The 24,981-nt window shown below is 31.0% G+C and overlaps 2 protein-coding genes and 1 long non-coding RNA gene across 3 annotated transcripts; all 3 read right to left on the reverse strand.

Annotated features, from left to right (window-relative positions):
• Positions 1–233: 233 nt before the first annotated feature.
• On the reverse strand, positions 234–2,233 carry LOC132946249 (acyl-coenzyme A diphosphatase FITM2). Its single transcript, XM_061016132.1, has one exon. The coding sequence runs from the start codon at positions 1,748–1,750 to the stop codon at positions 764–766; it is 987 nt and encodes a 328-aa protein (XP_060872115.1). The 5' UTR covers positions 1,751–2,233; the 3' UTR covers positions 234–763.
• A 9,402-nt stretch (positions 2,234–11,635) lies between these two features.
• LOC132947290 (uncharacterized) lies at positions 11,636–14,217 on the reverse strand. The gene is made up of 3 exons (XM_061017550.1): positions 13,974–14,217; positions 13,288–13,617; positions 11,636–13,223 (listed from the first exon to the last, which is right to left on the reverse strand). The coding sequence occupies exons 2-3, from the start codon at positions 13,610–13,612 to the stop codon at positions 12,004–12,006; spliced, it is 1,545 nt and encodes a 514-aa protein (XP_060873533.1). The 5' UTR covers positions 13,613–13,617; positions 13,974–14,217; the 3' UTR covers positions 11,636–12,003.
• A 1,832-nt stretch (positions 14,218–16,049) lies between these two features.
• On the reverse strand, positions 16,050–21,395 carry LOC132946230 (uncharacterized). Its single transcript, XR_009664683.1, has 4 exons — positions 21,256–21,395; positions 18,577–18,606; positions 17,375–17,410; positions 16,050–16,187 (listed from the first exon to the last, which is right to left on the reverse strand). It is a non-coding gene; the product is annotated as an uncharacterized LOC132946230 (long non-coding RNA).
• Between the last annotated feature and the right edge of the window lie 3,586 nt (positions 21,396–24,981).

The following is a 24,981-nucleotide window of genomic DNA, read 5'->3' on the forward strand; positions in this document are numbered from 1 at the left end:
GGACTATCCTCTAATCCTAGTATTTATATCAAAATCGTTATTAAGAAAATTAATTTAATATCTTAAGGATCGTCATAAAATAGTTAAAAATACCGTTTATTGGTTTAATTTAACATTTTAAAACCGGCAATCTTCAATCAATTTAAATATCGCATAGTTCTCTTTTTATTTAATATATCACTTCATCTTTTTTCCGTAATACATAATTGAACTATTATTGAAAACAAATAATATTTAATGTACTGCTTTTTATTTTAATAAACTTATTAACATATAAGTAGTTTACATATTAACAAAATAGTGTATACTTAGATTTTTTTTCCAATAATAAAATAAAGTGTAACAAAGTCAGCAATATTAAAATAATAAAACTGTGAATTTGTAAATATTTGATAACTGAAATTAGCTTTAAAAAAATAATTTCTAATTATTAAACTTAAATGTTCGGGATAGGTTTAAAACAATAAGTAAATTGATTGAGAAAATGTAATTAAATTAAATACATATGAAATATTGTTCAACAGTTAAATATTATAAATCAATAAAAAAAAAATACCTAAATAAAAACAATCAAACAAATATATATATAATATATTGAAAACAAAAATTTTTATTTTAACAACAATAAAACCAGTAAAAATTGTTATTCAAAATGAACACATACAGATATAATATAGTACTTTACCCGTAAATAAACATGCAGATTTTTTTATTGAAAAAAAATACAAAACACCAATATATTGTCATGACACCATAATAATAACTAAATACCTACTTCACTCTTTTGAAGTGCTTGATATTTAAAGAATCCGTCACCGGGCAGAGGGGGCAAAAATGATGAACTGTACCATACCCTGTACGTCACAAACCACGTTGACATTGCCACTATGCCCGCCAATAGTTTTTCGGGCATTGTGTGGAAATACATCATCGTTGTGATGAGCATTAACTCCCAAATAGCGACAAAAATTGTGATTACTATGAATAAGACTTGTACGTAAGGTGTCATCTTCTTATAAACTGCTTTCATCTCTTGCAGTTCCTCTTCTTTTAAACTGCTAAATGTGGTCGCAACTTTTTTCCCTTCTTTGCGTGCGTTCTCTTCATTTCTCAACACGTCTTGAATTTTATCCCAGCCAATGATAGGCCTTGCTTCACTAATCATCACCAGTGTACTATATATGAGTATGAAAACGTGGCCAGAAACGTCAAACGATTTCCATAGGTGACCGGCAGACTTGCACGCTGATCGGGTCAGTCCTCTGCTCCCCGAACACTTGCCGTAATAATCTTCGAGTCGATTGAAGGCGTTCGTCCAAAAGAACCAGAAAAATGTGGCGACCACCAGACGAGTGGCATGCACGGTAATGCTCGGACGAGAGTTGAGGCAGAACACCTTGCTGGTGGTTACTAGAAACGACAGCGTCCACAGCAACGTCCAGAACCAACCCAACTTGACCAGGTACTGGTTGAGGAACGTGTCGCTGTTGGCAAAGTAGATTTTCGGGAACTTGATGAAGTCACCGACTACGGAGGCGACCAGCAGGATCAAGTACACGAACAGCCGTCTGTGCGTCGAGAAAAAGAGATATTTTCTGCATGCAAACAGCAACACCGTCAAGAATATGTTGGACACGGTCGTCGGTTCCCTGACCAGCAGCGTGCCTTTGGTCTCGGATCTCATGGCCAAGCCCGTAGGTATGTAATTCGATTCGACCGACCCGGACCGAGTGCTCCGCTTGGTGGTCATGTCTGGAGGCCGAAATGCTGAAATTGAATTCCGTTTACCGTGTGCACACGCGGACGACGTGTGAACGAAAGATATTTTAATTCGGCGAAGTAATGATACGCAACCCGGTAACCGTGTCACATCGTCATTTCCGTACGTCCGCCAATGATTATTGTTAGCTGTCTCGGACCTCGGTGGCTCCGGCACAGAAAACAAAGATTACTTCTAGGCACTTACGTCGTACTTTCACCTATTCGGACGTCCATCATCGTCGTCGGGATCATTAATTATGTTTTATTCATTATTCATGATAACAGCACAAGTGATTCTCGTCTTGTCACGGGTTTTATCAGAAGCCGAAAGTCCGATTTTGTTTGGTTTTTTTTTCGTCGTTGTCACGATTTAAGATATTATCACAGATTATCTGTGATATTATATTACCTTATCTTAAATCGTGGTTGTTTTAGATAATATATAGATAGATAGATAGATAATATACAATTGATAGGACCATGATGTAGCAGCTGATGTAGACTCCTAGAAATCCTAATAGAAATTCGCTATACTATCCCGGTGCATTATTTTTCACACCGGTTTAGTCTATCGAATTAGGAAAAGTGAGTACGGAATTTAATGCGGAAATTGTCCGCCAGGAGCGCTAAGAAGGCCGATTCTTTAAATAATTCTGTGTAGTGATATACGCCTAACCATATTAAAACTTAGCGAACGAACGTAGTTTACTTCCCAAGCGATTTTTTGATATGTAAGTATTTTAAACTCAAAAACACGATTTTTCCATAAATTGAGCAATTTTTTTCAAAGTAGTTATCTCCTAATTAAGTACCTATGCAAAAACACATTTTGAAAAAAAAACTTCAAAAAATATTTGGGTACTTAGCTAAACTTTATTTATGCCAAACTTAAAGTTGTACTTTTGGATATAAATCGTAATATTTTTTTAACCTACTCAGAATATTCAGATCTATGAACTGTAATTTATTAATCATATTAATTATAATAATTGTTAATCGATGTGCCATTACTATGTCCATTTGTTCAGAGTATTTAAACAGAACTTGGATTCGCATATGAACTCCTATGAGTTAATTATTAATTGATATATTATATAGAAATACAATTTTGACCATAACTTACAAATTAAGTTTGAGCAAATAAAAATTTGGTGTTTTATTTTAGAGATTAATTTTCCTTTTATATTGTAACCTGCCTATAAAACTGTATTGTATACTATTGTCTATTAAATATAAAATTACCTATGTGAATAATGTGTTACATTTTACATAACTTCAATAATGTAGGTATAAATATCAATATAATAACAAAGGATAGAAGATTATTAATAAGTACCTATCAATTAATGATTAAAAGTTATAACTTTGTATGCATACTAATATGTACTAAAAAATGTCTTTTTAATGAAAGATAGGAAGTGACCACACCGTCACTGTATCTATGTACATCGTGGTAGGATGAAGGTACGATGTAGAGAAGATCTTCCAAACATCGTGGATGGAAATTATACATTTCATCATAGGTCTGTGCATTTTATATTGCCGTCTCTCTTCCTTATTCGGGAACGCTACCCGCTATGTTAAAGATATATGTACATGAATGTCCTATCCATTGCATATTATCTATGTCTTGTATCAGTATTTAATTATAAATATAAATATTATAATGTTTATTTGCAAATAATATTCTTTTTTTTTTACATAGAATTATAGACATGAACGGCTCAAGCAAAAATAGTGAACTAGGCAAAATCAAATTTTGCCGTACTAAAGTGCAGCTTAATTGCAGCCCTATGCGTGGGGGCCTATGTCGCCTACCCCTTGATCCGGGCCTGATTATAGAAACATATCTTACAGGATATAATATATTATAATGGATACAAAATAAATATATATATATTAAGGTAATAAGAGTTTGTAAATATTTGCAATCCTCCGATATAAGCTGACAGCTATATGTAAAATTTTTATGAATTCTCAACACAAAATAATTTGCTAATTTTCGTGATTTTTCCGTATTTTGTCAAAATGTGAACTTTAAATGCTTATAAATAAAAACTGTGACTAAGGATTTTTAATTTTTTTAATTTGCCTTTGAAACAATAACCTAGGAGCCTTCTATTAAATTGTCAAGCTTTTTTACTCAACAGATAATTTTATTGATATTTGTAGAAAAAAAAACTAAAAAAAAAATGGAAATTGGCAATGTCCGTAAACAGCTCAAAATAAGTCAAAATATTTGGAAAATGTTATGGTGTATAGGAAATGCAATTATAAACATTCAGTTAAAATTTCATGTCCCTACGATCATTTGTTTTAGAGTTACACCAAAAACCAAAATTGATTTTCTCGAAAACAGATTTTGCGTAAAAATTCCCGTTTTTCCTTAATTTTTCTTTTATTTTTCACGTCGCTTTTGAAAACTACTGGGAAATTTTTACTTTTGACCCCCCAAAGTACCAACTAGATTCACTTTCCTATCAGAAAAGTTACTGTTGAAGAAAATCCAAGCACTTTTACTGTCCTAAAAGGTGATGACAGACAGAAAAATAAAAAAAAAATAAAAAAAAAACACACACTTCATTGTAAAATCAATACATTCATCGCTTCGCTCAGAATCTAAAATTAATATAATATTTATTGTTCGGTAACTAAACATTCAATAGTAGACATTTAAATGGACAGTCATAGTTCTTACAATAATTCTAATACATTTTGAACAATATTGGGAAGGGATTTATATTTTAAATACTATTTGTTATGACTGGATATCTACCTCTATATGTTTATTTTATTGAATTCGTGAATATATTTATACAATACATTAGTCTGGTCTATATTTAATACACCATAATAGCAAATAATTAATATAACCGGCCTTCGAGTAATGTGGCGGTGCCTAGCGGTATTCATGTTAACTAAATTTTTGCCGTCAAAAATTGTGCTACTTTATTCGCGGAGTGTTATCACCTTCTCTTCTCTACATCGTGCCTTAAAATATAAGGTACACGATGGATATCAATTTACGTAGCCATTTTGGTTCTGATGATAACAATCCGAGTCAATATGCTGCAATAACCTGTATATTTCAACCATGATCCATACACATACGACATACCTAAACATATAAAGTAGTCAATTTTTATTTTTATAAATCTACAGAGTACAGACTAAATCACAATAAAACGATGTATGTTTCCATGTCGGTACACCGGTAAGATTATTATACGTAATTTTTCAGTATATGCGCTGAACTATAATATGTGTATAATATAGACATTGAATTGCGGAATAAAACCCCCCTGAAGAACGATTCCGGAAAAAAATCCCAGACCCTAGGAAAAATGATCCACAGACTACAATATAATTACCACATTATTAATATTTAATTTCAAAAATACGCTAGGTTTAAGGTACCTATATAATTATCATTAAACAATTTTTACTATAATAAATAATTTTCAAACATAAACAATATAATATTATTTTGTTTTATATCACGATTTAAAATAATTTATTATATTATTATGTTAAGTATTAATAAAATTGACGTATCGATCATACGAAATATTTTTATTTTTATTTTATAATCTTTTAAATAGGTATTGACGTATTGTACCTATTCATAGACCATAAGTTACATTTGTAAACTTATCGTCAAAATATTATTAGGAATATTTTATTTTAGGGATTTAATTTTTACAGAATATAAAACAAAATATTATTGTCAATGTTTAAATATCACACCGGCTTACCACTTATGACGGGTAATTAGAAACATTGTCGACGACGACAACATATGCTTCTTTGGTCTAGACACGGCCTTAATGATAGCAATTACCAATTTTTGTAATCTTATTTCGATTTAGTTGACCTGCTATCAACAATATTAACATCATAATCGTATATTTGTTTATTAATTAATTCTGTTCGGAATTGGTACGATATAGTTATTTATTACTATTCGCTGAAGGTGGATTGCCATCACGGTTTCATTTATCCCAGGGCAACGCCGGGTAATAAAGCTATAGCCTGCAGCAATATATCAACTGTTTTATATACTTCGTGCGCAAACACATAATTAAAGACCGGATTTGTATGCATTTTAAATTGTAAAATTTACATGCAAACATGCACTAAAAAAAATATTCAAGGAAAAAATGCAAAACATGCAAAATAATTTTTAATTATTACAGCTAGTTGCGATTTGCACCTTGCCCGGTACACACGTATGTTGTACGCTCCTATAATTTTTGCGATCCCGTTATCATTTCGCGTTCGAATTCGACAAGTTTACTACCAAAAAATTCAAAATCGCCTAGTTTATAATAATATATAACTTATAAAAGTGCAAGTGCGCTCAATGCGCTTCGTTTTCAAAATGTTAAAATAAAAATTGTGCGTTTAAAACCAATCAATTACCGTTAATTCAACAACATTCGTCGCGTATCGCTCCAACGTGCACGACGACCTTTAGTCTCAAGATAATATGTCGCGGCCTCCTAATCTGCTATTGAAACAGAAAAACAAAAGTAAAAATAATAATAATACACAATCTACACATTTAAACACAACTAATGATCTTGAAGACAACGTCGACAACATAGACGACAATCCGACGAATTGGACTATGGTCCAATCAACAAAGGATGGTAAACGTAATCATTCTAGTTCTTCCGAACAAAACTCCCCACAAACTTCGGTGAATAAAAATAAAAAGTTTTTTTTTTCCGCAAATCGTTACGAAGTTTTATCACCAAATGATCACGAGTCAACACTCCCAATGACTGATTCAACTAATAATAATAATACAAAACCTGAGGCTACCCTTAACGTTGAACCTAAGACCGCCTTACCCCCACCAATATTCTTAAGACTACTACATGTTACTTTTACTGATCTGTGCACTAAGCTCATTGAGATAATTGGTGTCGACAATTTTCACTGCAAAGCTCTGGCAGACCGCCTCAAAATAATAACAACCAATCCAAACTCATACAGAACGCTGGTCCGCTTCTTAAGAGAAGAAAAAGCTGAATTTCATACCTATCAGCTTAAAGAAGATAAACCAACTCGTGTTGTCATTCGCAATCTTCATCCGACTACTCCGCCGGAGTTAATCAAATCAGAGCTCGAACAACGTCTCTTTGAAGTCAGGCAGGTCTCAGCCGTCCTACACAAAGTAAATAAAAATCCACTACCACTGTTCTTTGTGGACCTCGAACCAACCAGCCAATCCAACGACATCTTTCAACTCACGTCTCTTCTCCACACAAAAATAAAGGTGGAGGAACCTTACAAGCCTAAAACTATTAGCCAATGCACCAATTGTCAAGTATACGGACATACTAAATCCTATTGTGGCTATCCAGCTCGTTGCGTTCGCTGCGGTGGTCATCATTTATCATCAGACTGTCCGAACACCCGCGATGCCCCACCCAAGTGCGCTCTCTGCTCTGGCGATCATCCTTCCAATTACAAAGGCTGCACCATCTATAAAGATCTACAACGAAGAAAAAATCCAAAATCAAGTAATCACTTATCTAATAAGTTTAGCTATAATAATACCAATGTACAAGATACCCACACAGTGAAAGCCTCCACAACACACCCTTCAGAGTCGACTCCTACCTACGCCCAAGCTACTTCCAATTCTCATACCAATCATACGGTACCTTCACCTGCTCCAGACATAAACAAAATAATGTCAACCTTCATTGACGAGTTTAAACAATTAATTAATCCTCTAATCGCCCTACTAACCAAAGTAATCACAAAACTTCTAGATTAAAAAACATGTCATCTCCTACAAGTAACTCACTTCTAATTCTCCTTTTTAATGCTAACGGCCTCAAAAATCACCAAAATGAATTACAGGTAGTACTACAAGAAAAACGTATTGATATTGCTCTAATATCTGAAACGCACTTCACAAAATATTCCCATATTCCCATAGCTGGGTATAATCTGCTAAAAACCAACCATCCAGATAATACTGCCCATGGAGGTGCTGCAATTTATATCAAAACCTCCCTGGTATACCAAGCCCTTCCTAACTTCTGTCAACCAAATTTACAGTCTTGTGCCATATTAATATACCTCAACAACATACCGACCACAATAGCAGCAATATATTCTCCACCCCGACATAATATGAACTTTCAAAATTACGCTGACTACTTTAGCACACTTGGCCATAATTTTATAATAGGCGGCGATTATAACGCCAAACATCACAGCTGGGGCTGCCGCGCAAACAACCCTAGAGGTAATGTACTTCACAATTTCATAACTCAGAAAGGCTTCAAAGCTCTTGCTCCCCCTGGACCAACTTATTGGCCAACCTCACTTCGCAAAAAACCCGATATACTTGACATTTTTGTTTCCAACACACCGAGCAACATTTACTATACAACTAGTAACCTGCTTGAACCTAGTTCGGACCATTCCGCTGTCCTTTTAACTGTTAGTGCTGCTCCCCCAATTCGTTCCTGTCCACCAAAGCTTTTCCACTCGACCACTGATAAGCAAAAATTCCATGACTTGGTTGATCGAAACATTAACCTTAAAATTAGTCTTAAAACCACCCAAGAAATTGATGATGCCATTAATAATTTCACGAATGTTATTCAAACCGCAGCATGGGATGCTAGCACTTCACACGGACAACACTTTAACCACTCCCCTTCAATCCCTGAATATATTCGCATATTAATAGCTAACAAACGCAGAGCAAGGGCCCTATACCAACGATATCGCCTCCCATCCCTCAAGCGTAATTTCAACAACCTGGCAAACTCTCTAAAAAAAATTCTTTCGAGCCACAAAAATCAAGCACAAGCCAACTACCTTACAAATTTGTCATCGAAAGACGGTAGCCTCTGGCAAGCCACAAAAAAGTCCCTGCGACATCAAGCCCCGAATACTCCACTAATAAATCCATCCGGTGGATTAGCTACTACAGACGCTGATAAAGCTGAATTGTTGAAAAATCACCTAGCAAAAATCTTCACACCACATTCTGATATACAAATTCCCCATCACACAGCTTTAGTTAACAGATTTCTTGACAGCCCTCTTCCACCTACCCTTCCATCGAAATATTTTACTCCCAATGATATCAAAAATGCAATTCAAAACTACAGCCTTAAGAAATCCCCTGGTTATGATTTAATAACTGCGGAAGTTGCCAAATGCCTCCCAAAAAGAGCAATTGTCCTGCTAACAGTTCTGATAAATGCCTCCCTAAGATTAGCTTACTTCCCGCAACTTTGGAAATTTTCAATAATAATTGTATTTCCAAAACCAAAAAAACCACCTGATATTCTCTCTTCATATCGTCCTATAAGTCTTTTGCCCTTTTTCGCAAAAATTTTTGAAAGGCTTATTCTTAAAAGAATTTTGCCATACATTTTTTCAAACAACATAATTCCGAACACGCAATTTGGCTTTCGTGCCTCTCATGCTACAACTCATCAATTGCATAGACTAGTCGACGCCATTTCGTTCTCTCTTGAAAAGAAAAAATACTGCACGTGCGTGTTCCTTGATGTCTCACAAGCCTTTGACAGGGTTTGGCATGAAGGGCTACTAGTTAAGCTAAAAGCTTTTCTTCCCACAGCATATTTCTTGCTCATTAAATCTTACCTTGCGGATCGTCACTTCCAAGTCAAGTCTGGCTCTTCCTTTTCAAATATTGAAAAAATTAGCGCAGGAGTCCCTCAAGGTGGCATTCTTTCACCTATACTATACAATGTATATGCAGCAGACCAACCTACCTCTCCAACAACATCTGTAGCTGAATTTGCGGATGATAAGGCAATTATATCAGTACATGAAGACCCTCACATTGCTTCTTTAAACCTTCAAAACCACCTTGACCTAATGTCTGTCTGGTATGATAAATGGCGAGTTAAAGTCAACCAATCAAAATCCATACATTCTACATTCACTCTTCGTCTCCCTCCCTGCCCAGAAGTCTTTCTTAATAACATGCCAATCCCTTCATCCCAATCCGTTAAGTACTTAGGCCTAATCTTTGACCGTCGCCTGACCTGGGGACCCCATATCAAAGCTAAAAAACTCGCCCTAAACGAACGACTACGCTCAGTTAAACCACTAATATCTAACAAACACACTAAATTAAACACCAAACTTCTCATATATAAGTCATTAATCAAGCCCATGTGGACTTATGGCCTACAATTGTGGGGCAATGCGAAAGTATCTAATGTAAATAAAATCCAAACCGTTCAAAATAAAATTTTAAGATTAATCACTAAAGCCCCACCATATGTCTCCAACTACTCTCTCCACACAGATCTAAACATAAAAACTGTTCATGCTGAAGCCATAACTTATTACAAAAGATTTCATAACAGACTTCCACATCATCCTAATCCCCTTATATCCAATTTAGCTTCTCGCACAATTCCAGGCAACCCCTCACGACGACTAAAAAGAAATTGGTGTCGTGATTTACTAAATGAATAATCCAAATAATTAATAAAAAAAAAAAAAAAAAAATATATATAAATAATATTATTATATTATAATATTATATAAATACAATTAGGTAGTGCCTTCACTGGTTGGCTTCTTCCCTCACGATTTCATGTACAAAATATTATATCACATATTCTTATTGTGCCTAATGGGTACAGATTGTATATATCTTGTTAAAATTATAAAAAAAAAAAAAAATTATTACAGCTATTTATTTATTGGATTATTGGTAAGTTACAAAATCAAAACATAAATTATGAAAAAAAAATAAACTACAATATTATATTATATAATGATGATAAAAATGAATTAATATGAAAAGAAAAAATGTATTCGATATTGGAAAAACCATAAGTAACAATAATATATTCCATATTGACCTTGGTTAAATTATGACGGTGGTTTGTGATAATATGCAGAAAAACTTTGTTCCACATCAACGCTTGTTACAAACAATGTTATTTAAAATGCACACGTTTTTATAATAGGGTAAAGGGTACAGTTATTGGCACCTTAAGAAAAAATACAGGTTTTAATCAGTGTATTTAATCTGGTACCATGGTTGAACATCTTTCATCAGTTGCTACCAATAGAAAATGTTGTTATCTTTCCAATTTTGCTATCACAATTTGTGTAGGTTTAATACTTATTTTTAAATTATTGTTCTTTTAAAAAATTGTGTAAAAATACAGTTATTTGCACCTTGATTCTGGGATTGGCACTATATGTTATAGTTATTGGCACCTTTTTTTTTTTGCTTACAAAATTAGTGACCTCATACTTCCCTAAGTAGGTAGGTACCTAAATAATCATTTTTTTAATATACTAATGTAACCTAAATTGCAAAAGTACTACTAATTTACACATAATTGTAGGAAAAATTTTAATAAATAGGTATACAAAATTACCATTTCATGTTCCTAACTTGAAACAATTTATTATAACATTTATCTTTTAAATTCACAGTAGTAAAATAAATTTTCATAACTTCTATTAAATAAAAATAAGTAACATTCCCTTATAAAAGATAAAACAACATTTATAAACATTAGAATATTAAAATTATTATAAATAGGAATAAACACTTTTTAAAAAAAAATTAACAACAGGTACTACAAATAAAAAAATATTAGTACCCAATACACATGAAATAAGCCTACTTCACAAAATAAAAACAAAACATCAAGACTTAAATTTAAAATTGTATAGCTTTAGTGATACAATACAAAGTTATACTTTAAAAACTTTATTAGTTTATCTTTTTAATTCACAGTAGTAAAATAAATTTTCATAACTTCTATTAAATAAAAATAAGTAACATTCCCTTTTAAAAGAAAAAACAACATTTATAAACATTAGATTATTAGAATATTAAAATTATTATAAATAGGAATAAACACTTTTTTAAAAAAAATTAACAACAGGTACTACAAATAAAAAAATATTAGTACCCAATACACATGAAATAAGCCTACTTCGCAAAATAAAAATAAAACATCAAGACTAAAATTTAAATTTGTATTGCTTTAGTGATACAATACAAAGTTATACTTAAAAAACTTTAATAACAATTTAAAAACTTTATTTACAATTTAAAAACTTAAAAGGTTCCTATCCTTGGTAATTTTAATTAGAAATCAGTCTTAAAATTAAGAAATCAGTCTTAAAATTTAGAGATCATTTATTAAAATTTGTTTGGCACTTAAAACAAATGTATAGAACATCATCAGATCATCATCAGATTTTTCTAAGTTCTAAATTATTGATTGGCGTAGGGTCACTCTTAGATTTTTCTTGTGGTTGAATCTGGTCGGAAGTAGTACTAATGATTTCATTAGATGGTGGCATGCTATTATCAGAAAATAATTGCTCAGCATCATTACTAACTTGATGTATAGTGCCCTCGTTATTTTTTAACTTTTCATGTAATCTATACAAAACAAAAAACTCTTCAGGTAAACTCTCATTTGTAATTACATTTTTTATATCCTTAAATTTGTCAATTGTTTCGGTGCCAACAATATCTAAAAATTGCTTGTAATCTAGCATACCAGTATCAGTTTCATTATTAACTACTGCAGTTATTTCAGTATTTGGATTTTTTCCCAAAAACTTTTTAAAGTCAATATTGTTTACGTTCCAAGGGAAAAGTCCACAAGCTCTAAAACCGTTTATTGAAACTTCAGATCTTACTGTATTTTTCAAAACTTTATCCAAAATTGGAGAAAAATCATTCTTAGTTACTGCGTTACCTGGATGTTCATTGTGCCAATCAAAAACACCTTTTTTCCAGCCAGCTTTAATTGGTCTAATTGCTGCAACATGTGCTGGCTGCAAAATTCTCGTTGCATTAGGATATAAAGCAATTAATATTATGTTTAATTGCAAACATAATTTACTTAAATGATAGGTTAAATGACTTTTATGCCCATCAACAAAAAGGATTACAGGCAATTGAATACCACTTTCAACAACAAATGGATAAAAGATGTTTGATATATACTCATCAAATATTTCAGACTTCATCCATCCTGTGTCGGACCGGCCAACTCCCCAATTGGGAGGAATTGAATCCAAGATATTTTGTGGAACTCTTTTATATTTAAATATTACCATAGGGTGACACATCTCTCCAACAGCATTAAATGAAAACATTACAGTGATATTTTCTTTATCGTTTCCTTTTGCTACTTCATAAATGTCTTTGGACCCTTTTGGACCCAATACACATTTAGTTTTGGGACAAAGTGAAAACCCGGTTTCATCCCCATTGAATACTCTACGGCCGTCATTCAAAATGTCAACTAAATTTTCCTCTGTCAGATAACTATGAATATCATTGAACCATTTTTTGATATCATGTTCACTTACATTGGCACTTGCATTGGTAACATGTTCGCTAGTCCTTATTGATAATATTGGATGTCTTCTTAAAAAAGCTTTATACCAACCAATCCCTAAATTAAAAAAGTTTTTATTTAACAATATTACAATTCTAAGTATTAAATTAATACATATTACCAGGTAAGTTATTTTTAAATGGACTTGGCCTCTCTTGTTCATCTAAAAATTTTTTGACACTGTCTTGTAAGTCTTCACGCCTCCTAGGAAATCCTTTCTTTGAGCATTCGAGTAACCATTTTACTAGTGTCTCTTCTTCATTGGTAGTTAAGACTGTTGAAGGTCCACATGAAATGTTTTGTGTATCTGGGTTTTTTAATCTGAACTGTAGGGTAGAACGAGCAACACCAAATTTTTTGGCAGCTGATTTTTGTGAAATGCCATCATCCTGAATAGCCTTTATAGCTGCATCAATGTTGTCAAAATTGCTCGTTTTTTTTGGCATTTTGTCTATAAATCATTTAAAATAATTACCAACATTGTGAATAACCGCTTAATTAATGAAAATGTATTTAAATACTTAAAAAATATATACATGCCAATAATTATATTACATGAAAATGTACACAAATTCTATTATTGGCACCTCATACCAATAACTAAAATATCTGAAATATTCAATATAGTTATTGGTACCTATTTTATTATTTAAATGAATAATTTGAGTGCATTTTAAATTATATTTTTAAACTGTAAATGTTCTTAAGATTCAGAATCAACCGAATATAACTGTTTGCGACAATTTGTGTATGAGTAAAAGCTTAATTTCATAGCAGTACTTGTTACGATTTAAAGAAAAATCTTACCTTTTTTGACGTGCTGATCAGCGTCGCTTCTTGAACAAAATGTTATATCTTATCAGTCACAAGATAATGATTACTTTTGGTGCAAATATAAATATAACAGTGTGACTAATTGTTTAAAAATAAAAAATCTTTTTAAAACCCAACACAGCACTATTTATCAATAAAATAAGTTTGGTATGCCGATAACTATACCCCTGCCAATAACTGTATGGTTTACCCTACGTTGGTCATTGACTATTGCCGAATGTACGCTTCAACCTACTGCAGTCGTCAGTCTATCAGTTCGTGTTCTGTAGTATTGACGATGAGTCGATAATGTTAGACAAAATCGATAAGATAAAAATATAATATGATAGGAAAACCAGTATGCAATGAATACCTACCTACCCACCAACTATTACGGAAACGTATTATATTTATAAAAATATTTCAATTTTTGTATTGTGGAAAAATGTATACATAAAAATTTTACATACAATTATAAAATTAAATTTATAAATTAAACATGCGTTTTTATGTAAAATATGCACTTATAAAAATATGAACATGCATTATATGCGAAATCCTGTCCCGTGACATAATTATTATATATTGCCCGGCGTATTGTATAGGCAAAATAGGTACTTTAAGGAAGTGTTCAATTTTGTCCATAATCAGATCATGGCAAGTATACTCCAATCGACGACAGAAAGTGTTTGCACACAATCCAAAACTGATCGTACCTATCGCCGAATCCACTTTAGGACATCACAAAACTAAAATCAAGTTTGCTTAGATTTAAAGTATGCCATTATCTAAGAAATATGGTGTGGGTCTCACACTTCAACATTAATTATTCAATGAGATACAGGCGTTTGAAAATATGCGTATGACGTCATAGAGCCGAAGTCGGAACAGTGGCGTATGTTTGATCCATATATTTCTAATTTGTATATAGTTTAGACAGTTTAGTATAGAAGTCTGTGGTTTAACCTTTACGTGTTAAAGTGTCTAGAGTAACACAACGTTTTCAATCGTTAAAGATACTATTTTTTAATTTTTTTTTATATAACCTTAAGTGTTTTTTGTCTTTATGACACTGGTGTGATTATAATTTTGATAAACTTTCTAATTTTTTTATAGTTGATAAAACTATTGTGGTAAATTTTGTAAAATTTGGCTTATACGGCAATAAAACGCGAGACGTGAACTTAATAATTTTACTTATTTATTATAATTTATTATATGTATCTATATATATATATAAATAAGTGTACATTTTACATAAATTTTATAACTCAAGATCCACCAAACCGATTTCGATTTCAGGACATATTAAGATTGATATGTAGATAGTTTCTGTGAAATTTTTACGCTGTGGGATAAGTGGTTCCGGAGTTATGGCCTCTTGTGCACACCTGGTGACATGGCCAAAAACAACAATAACGTCTATACAATTATTTTTATCTATATATTATATAACCCATAGCAACCATTAAAAAATTAAAATTTTGATTGTGATCACTTCCCTTTTTAAATTAGCCTATGCCACTCACAAAGAATGTGGCTTTGTATTGGTGAAAGAATTTTCGAAATCGGTTCAGTAGTTTCGGAGTTTGTCCCGAACATACAAACAAACGCTATCATTTTATATATTTATTATATTAGTATAGATAAAAATGAATGTTTGTGTATAGATTAGACCTCTTGGAAGAAGATAAGCTAATTTAAAAAGTGTTAAATTTGTTTTTTTTTATTCATCGGATTTTAGTACGGTTGCGTTAAGCTTTTGTATTAATTGATTATATTAATCCTCCGAAGTGGAATTAAGTAAAAATGACAAACTTGGTACAATTTTGATACTTTAGAGTTAAATCAAATACTTACCACTTACGTACAAACAGCACGGTGTCCGCGATCTACCGCAGGTAGATTACCTACCTGATAATATACTGCTGCGAATCAGAATTTTTATTCCGGGCAACAGAAAAGTTAAGATAAATTTTGAACACCATACACCATACACCGAATATTAAATAACGAATTTGAACAAAGTTTGAGTCATATAGAATTGGTACATTTTACGGGCAACGAAGTACCAGCAGGATCAGCTAGTATTGAATACAATAACAAAATATATTCAATTTTAAATCATATATTTATGCAAGTTTTATTTAAATCACTCGTATTATTAAATTTTTGAAGTACAAAAATCAATTGGCTGTATATATCCAGCTAAAAAAAAAAAATAAAACAGTTTGACATTAATTAAATTTCCTTTTTTATCTTGAATTTAATAATTGAACCAATTATTGGTACTTATACTACTTAGTGTGTATTTTAAGCAGGGCTTAGCACCTGAATCATTTCTTCGGGTCTCGGGTTTTGGGTGCTGGATGTATTCGAGTGTTCAAACACCGGAATAAAAAATTTAACAACCGTTCGTGTTTTAATAACCGTCATTATTCGGGACAATATAGGTTAATAGGGGTGTTCACTATGTTCAGTAGTCTAGAATAAATACAACCTTAGATGGGCTGAGCTAGTGAGCCTCCCAAAAATTGTCAGTCAAAAAAAAAAATGACTTTGTTATTCACAATAATATATAAATTCCTAAAAATTATTCGTGTTTCGGGTTAACCAGAATGTTTTATTTGGGTTTTGGTTAATTAGCTATATGGATTTCGGGTGTTTGATTTTTAAGGGTTTTTTGGGATTTTATGGGTTTCGAATAATTTGGGTGCAAGGCCCTACTTTCAAGGCTGTTGAAAGTGGTCCAATTTTGAAGGGGCTGGATTTAGGCAATATTCTAATCTTCTAATCTTTCGTAAGTGATGTGTGATTGCGTGTGTAATGACTGATCAATGGATATTACTTATTAGTGTGCATGAGTTCCCTGAACGCATTATGTAATTAAAGATAAACTATAGCTAAGTTAAATGTGACTGATACTAAATTTTGCGATGAAAAAAGGTTCGACAAGAAAGTCCCAAAAAGCAGAAGAAGACTGCTTCCAGTACCAAAAGCCCGATTTTAATAAACTTTCGAAAACATATTTTGAATTGCTTATTCTCTTTTCTAGGTTATATAGGGAATGGAGTATGGAAATTTTTGTATTGTTTAATTAGTATATAGTACCAAATTCATTTTTTTTTTCAAAATGCACAATTACTTATTGTTACTGAAAAAAAAATCGAAAATCCATTTCTCTTACATAACCTAGAAAATAGAATGAGCAATTCAAATATTTTTCAAAAATTAAAATTGGACTTCTGGAAGTAGTTAAATTTGTTTTTTCCACTTGCTCTAACTGCACGAAAAATGATTAAATAATTATCTGTTTTCAAGAGCCTTGAATTACAAAATATTTTATTAAATATTTAAGTGTCAGATTTATGTATTGTAATCAGTTTAATTATTACTTTTTTCACAATAATTCATATATCTAGCCACATAATCTGAAATAATATGCATTAGCTTCAGTATAGGTATCGGTATTGGAAAATGAAGGATAAAGTGTGCGATAGTGTTGCAGGCAGTGGCGTCATTTGGGGGGGGGGCAAGGTGGGCATTTGCCCCTGTCTGATTTTAAAAGCAGCCCTATGGGCCGGAGTCCAGTTGTAGCCGTTTTACCATTTTTATATTTTATTAGTGCAAAAACGTGCCTATAATAATGTTATAATAATATTTTTAGTCAAACATTTGCTGTCTGGGAATTTTATAATATTTTCAGAAAATATTATAGTATGTACTAAGAAATTATTGTCACAATGATACATTTTTACTAATTGATAGTTCGAATATATTTAGACGTATGCGGGGACGTGCACATTGTATGAATGTATTTATGTATGTTTGTTTGTGTGAGTGTGTTTTGTGAAGGAAAATGAACAGTTAGTATCATAATCTCGTATAGTTTAATTTCTAAAATCTAAAATGATTACAAATTCTAAAAACAACAACCGATTGACGCTCTTATTATTTATCATTGATCACGGACTTCATAACTTGCGACAGTCGTGTATGATTCAACTATTCTGCGTATTGTGTTAATTTAGTTGAGTACCTAAATTAAAATTAATTTTTTTCGTGACGCATGTTTACATTAATCTTTTAATTTGGGAAAAATATGATCTAAAAAAAATAGATGGGTGGTTAAGGGGTGCGACTAAAAATATAAAATTACCGCAAACTGCTCGAAAAGTATCGAAAATAATTTCTAGCATGTTAATAAACAGACAAAACTTGAGCCGGTAAGCAAGCAATAAAAAAAAAATATATTATAATTTAAGATAATATTAATTTGTAAATATATCATATACTTATATAAGATATATATATATTATATAATATATACTTATATACTTATAATGAATCAGGTAAAATTGATTTATAGATAATGCTGTTAATAGATTTTCAAAAATAAAAAAAAGAAGATATCTTAATAAACTATTAATATTTTTGCGGTTTTTTTTTACCCATTCGGGCCGGTCTAAACCTTTGCCCCCCTCTATTGAAAACTGAAATGACGCCACTGGTTGCAGGGCATTTATTGTTACTTTTAACTTTATTAGCGTAACATTTTTTTATTTAGATACAACATTGACAACAATTAGGTACTTACCAAAATCGCCATCGTAACCACCATGATTCACTAAGCAATACAAGTAATTCGATATGAATATAATATAATATAATACTAACGTATACATAAAACTGTCCCGTCCGGCGTGGCGTTGCACCACTTGCACGTACCAAAGATTTATTTTTTTTATAAATATATTTGTAAAATATTGTATATGTGATAGGTATATTTTCTAATAATTATAATCTTTATAATATATAATAATAAATGTTTGTGTGTGTCCTTTACGCATTCTTACTCGGCTGGACCGATTGCGATGAAATTCTTTACAGAGATAGATTACACATTTACACCTCTGGGAGGAAGGCTAATTTAAAAAGGGTAAATTCCAACCCGGGAAGGTTCTCAAACAGTGATTATGAGATTTATGACGGACATTTTTGTTTGTAAATGGTTTTAATAATAATTATTATTATTTAAGCGACAAGCCTGTTTTCGCAGTGGCTCATCTGAGTACAGAATGTATCAAGTTCGAAACACGATTTCGGTTAGGTTAGGTATATTGTTTGCACCATTTTAAAATGTTTTAGATTCTGAGCGGAGCGAGAAAGTTAGTGGTTTTACTACCCATGTTGTTTGTTTGTTTATTTTTTTTTTTATCCTGTATACAGCATTTTTACCAGAAGGAGTGCTTCGATTTCAACATATAGTATCTTATATTTTAGCAAATTGGATCAAGATGGTACTTTAGAAAGGTAATTTTTCAATTTCCCTCAATAGTTATTTAATGCCACGGGAAAAACCACCGACATATTATAAAAAACCGTTAAAAATGGGATATTAATTTCTAACGCTTTGTTTATCACCATAGAAACGAATAAAATTAAAAATGACGATTTTAGTTATTTTGTTGTAATTTATAATATAAATTTAACATACAGGCTATAATAAAATATAATAACAATATAAAATATCCAGACTGACAAACCCTCTCCGCTCAGAATCGTTTTTCGAATACAATGATATGTATCATTGAACTCAAATTTAATACAATCTATTGTACAGCAGAGCAACATCCACTTACCTGTTTTTTTTTATATGTATTTACTTTTCAAATGTTGACAACATTAATCAAAATCTCGAAAATTTGCAAATTACTTTTCGGTTAGAAATTCATAAAAATGTACCTTTTCATAGTAAACATTAGTAATATTAACAAAAGATTCCCCACAAGTTTTTCTACCTTCAACAAACAAATAAATGTTTACCGGAAAGTAATATTAATTTTTCATGAGCGATTGAATTTAAAATTTTTTAATATTTGATATTTTAATATTTGGTGGTAAATTAACGAATTCCCATTAATTGATTTTAGATATTTTGTTGTAATTCAAAAAAGAATTACAGTAGAATCCTGATATTTTCACCGAATATTTATATTAGAACTTTCCGTAAATGGTTAAATTTTAAAAATTATCTGCAATTTATAGCCACGATGAATTTTTCTAATTTTGTAAAATATTTTTCAGTTAGAAATTCATAAAAAAAAATATTTCCATAGCTAACATAAGATACTTGAATTAAAGATTCTGAACAAGTTTATCTACCCCTATGAAAAATAAAGTTAATTGAAAAGTTAAGTTATTTATAGCCATGAGATACCTATTTTAATTTTTTAAATTTGATTATTTATACAAGTATGTTAGGATGACTCAAAGTCTGCGCTCAGAAACGTTTTTCGAATGATTTACTATTAAATTCAAATATAACATTTCTATTACAACGATATGCTCGACAACTGCTGTACAGCAGAGTGGTACCCAGCTTTTTTTAGTATATATAAGCTACAAACATACACTCAACACTCATATTTGTTTAAACTTTTAAGATATAATTATTGTTATTTTAGGCCATAAAGGGACTAACGAGTTGATGGATGCTTGTATGTCATCTGCACAAGGAACCAATGGCAATTCCAACGAACAGCGTTTAATTTTAAATTATAAATATTTAGTCATAATATTTAAACAATGTTAATGTGTAACCAATTGCAACCCTATAAATAAATAATATAACAAAATGTTCGATTTGCGTGAATTTATCTTTGATACCCTTCTGCTACCTATAGAAGTTGATAAAAAACGCTATAAACACCACACTCCAAGACAAGTATTTTATTACTTTTGTCTTTTAACTCAATCGGTCATTTCATTCAAAAGTTGCACTATTAACAACACAATAGTAATCACACTGAAGAATTATATAATAAATAAAGGTATTGTCATATGGTATATTATTTTCCTAATGCAGTAATAAAATAATAAATTATGAATTTAGCTAATAATGATATGATGCCAATTAGCACTGATACAAAAATCTGAATGTCAGTGTATTGTCTTTCATCATTCATCGGGATACATTTTTAATGATGTAGGTATGGTTATTGCGTATTTGAATTAACTATGCAATCATCTCGTTTAAACAGAATCGTATATTATTATATTTGATATAATATCTGAATTAAAGAATTGAATATAAGTTAAAGATAGACTTTTTAATAAACTAACTATAAAATTATTACATAACATTATTCACTACTCGACGGTTGACGAACTACTGATGAAAACCCACAAACATAATATAAAAAAGATAATAATAATAATAATAATAATAATGTGGCATGAAACTTACAACTATAAATAAAGAATGTATACTTACAGAAATGTTCAACTTTGGCACGCCAACCAAGATGATTGATATACTCTAAAATTATAATACTTGAGTTATTGTAAGATTTCCTGATTTATGCGCATTGGAAGGAATGCATATTTGAGGGAAATTTATTGAAGTATGGCACCTGTTATTTTGGTAATATCATTGCTAAATGTATAGGTATGATCGCATTGAGACGCATTTTCGTTATGGGCTGCGCACCTACAATTATTGCATGTTTTAGCATGAAAAGGAATCTCAGCTGGCATGTATAATATACATCGATTAGTAATAAATACACGATATCAATAGATGTCAATATGTTCGCCGTTCAGTCCGCCGCCGCGCCGTCCACAACTTTCTACCTAAGATTACTATTTGTATATATATTGAAATAAAACACTTTAAAGTTTAAAGTAAATAACAGTCCATCTAATAATCGAATAACACCTAATATTATATTTCTATGTAATATGTATCTATAAGTATAATCAATACTTTTTTTTCATAAACTGCATTGAATGTCTTTATTGAATTATCTACATTTTAAAATTATCCTTATCTTATAGAATATCTTTTAACTGCAAATGGTAAATTAGGTAGGTATACGTAATACGTGTGCATTGGCGGTTGTCGAATGTCAAAATATTGACAGAATTATCCAGGGCTGCACAACGATTTTACTATTATGTAAGTTGCAGTGGCCGGATAACCTATAAATATAGACATATTCCAGACAGTCGCCTATGGAAGATATTTTTAGATATTTTTTTGGAAAAAACTCTATGAGCCGCTGGCAGGATTGTTAATGTTTAATACATTTTGTTTAAAACACGTTTAAAACAAATGACCTTACATGTATCAAATTTTCACTGAATGTATATATTAGCATTTTATGGTTTGGGGACATTTTCAGTACCTATATAGATAGTTGTATCCTAATATAAATGTATATTTATTATAAAATTAGTCACTGTCATCGTTGCAACTGTTCACTCGTCTCTTATCTTCATCTACATAAACATAATTATTTTCTTTTATATCTCTTTGATTCTTTTATTCGCCGATTAGAAAAATGGTATATTGTTATTATTTTATTCTTTTTTCTAATAAAAACATAATGTGTGATGGGTATGATGATGGAAAATGTTTACAGAACCCTCGAAATCGACGTGAAAAAAGGAGATCATGTTTTAGCAATTAGTATGTACTTATATAGAACGAAACTATCAGGAAAAAAAGATAGTAAGCTACAAGAAGAGTTATCTGAAACACGCAATTATTGGGAAAATGTATTAAAGCGCTTAATCGAAACAATATTGTTTTTATCAAAACGTGGTCTACTATATTTTAGAGGTTCAGATGAACACTTCGTGTCAAAAAATAATGAAAATTATCTTGGAATATTAAAACTTCTTTCAAAATTTGGCCCATTTTTAACACAACATATAGCTGTACACGAAAATCGAGGAAAAGGACACACATCTTATCTTTCTAACTATTTGTAATGAATTTATTGCATTTATTGCAAAAAAAAACAATGACTACAGATCAAATAAAAAAATCCTGTTATTTTTAATAAGCGTTGATTCTACTTCTGATGTAACCCATATGGAACAACTAACAATTATTTTAATATAATGTGTAAATAACGATGGTCCAGTAGAACGTTTTATTACTTTTATTCGTATAACTAGCCATACTGGTGCATATCTTCCTCCGTGTTTACTCGACCTTTTTAAAAGATAATGATATTAACATAAAAAACTATCGTGAACAGAGCTATGACAACGCTAGCAACATTAGCGGGACTTATTCAGGTATGCAAGCAGAAATAAAAAAGTGCAATTAATTTATTGATTACATCCCGTGTATTGCACATTCGCTAAATATCGTTGGACAATCTGCTGTAGATTGTTGCATTGAAGCAGTTTCATTTTTCGGTTGTGTACAAGAACTTTACAATTTTTTCTCCGTATCTACCCTTCGCTGGGATATTTACAAAAAAAACTTTAGTAAAAAAACTGTCTAGTTCCTAAATCCAAATCAAATACTAGATAGAGTGCAAATGCTCAGGCTGTAAGAGCCAGGGACTGGAACCTTTATGATTTTATCGGTTTCGGTTTAGGTTTCGGTTCTCAAAAATCCAAAATTTCGGTTTCGGTTTTGGTTTGGGTTCCCAAAAATATCAAATTTCGGTTTCGGTTTCGGTTATGGTTAATACCGGTTTTAACCATAATTATTTTACTTTTGCTTTTTATTTTATTTTTATTAATCAAGTACTGTATAAAAAATGAACATATTAAGAACTTCAATTTATTGATAGGTATTTGTAATTAAGTGTACCTATTTAAGAATTTAGGTAATAAAATATCATTACAATATAATATTAACATTAAAACTAAAAAATATACTATTTAATTCAATAATTTACTGGCTGTTTATGGAAGTTTCATTATACCACTAAATTCTAAACATTGTAAGAATTAAAAATAACATTATTAGCATACAATATGTATAAGGTACCAATATTGTAGATGACTAGCAAAACCTAGATAATAATAATATATTTAAAAAACAACTATATATCCACTAGGTACGTACCTATTTTGTTAGTTAATAGTATATAATATTTAAATTTTAAACTATAAAGTAATAGACAAACATACAAAACATAAATATTATAATTATAATATACTGGTAAGATAATCAACCTTATTATAAATAAATTACTTTATTATAGTATATTATCAATTATAATTAAGGGGAGGGATAGGTACAAAATGAGTATTAGTTTATTTTAATAATGTATAGTCTATGGACTATAGAGTATAGAGGGTGCATCTTGCTCGGATATATAATAACAACAATAAGTGTATATTTTAATATTTATGTTCTCAGACTATGGTACACTCTATTTTCATATTTTTGAATAGGTACCGTTATTACATAATATTTATTTTGATACCCATTTGTCTACAACAAAATTATTTTTACTTGGCACTACACTACTATCGATTATTATTAAAACACATCAATATTCCAAGGACGTAAATAACAATTTCACGATACACGGCGCGCGGAACCGATATCGACACGTCGTATACGATCGCAGCGTTTTAGGCAGTTTTAGCGCAAAAACATACTATATTATGCAATGTGCACTGTGCAGTATGTACAATGCACATCATAAATAGCCAAATAGGCACTTCACGTGTTATATGTTAATATTATCACTGCAGGCCTCAGGTATACTAGTTAGGTAACAATAAATTATGATGTATAATTTATTTATTAAATACATAACAACTTACTCTGAAACACTTATAAAGTATAAACCCGCAAATTGTTATTAATTTCAGAAATTCTATTTCTATATTAACAGGTATTGCGAATGAAATGCGAATTGCGATTAGCTTTTCAATAATAATTGAACGCAGGTAACGGGTTCATTGTCGATTACATGGAAATTAGAATTTGGATTTTTGGAATTTTTTTTATGACGATTCTGTTGTACACATAAGAATTATATATAGGTATATATATATATAGGAATTATAGGTCTACGATTTAATAATAATTATTTGTTATAACTTAGTAGTTATTACCTACTATATAATAAAGAAAAAATATCTATTGAATTTTTTAACCGAAAAAAACCGTAAAAATCTCTACATCAAAATAAAGGTTTCGGTTTAAGTTTCGGTTCCTAAAAAAATTTATTTAAGGGTT

The sequence above is a fragment of the Metopolophium dirhodum genome, chromosome 6 (genome assembly GCF_019925205.1).
Source record: "Metopolophium dirhodum isolate CAU chromosome 6, ASM1992520v1, whole genome shotgun sequence".
Taxonomy (NCBI): domain Eukaryota; kingdom Metazoa; phylum Arthropoda; class Insecta; order Hemiptera; family Aphididae; genus Metopolophium; species Metopolophium dirhodum.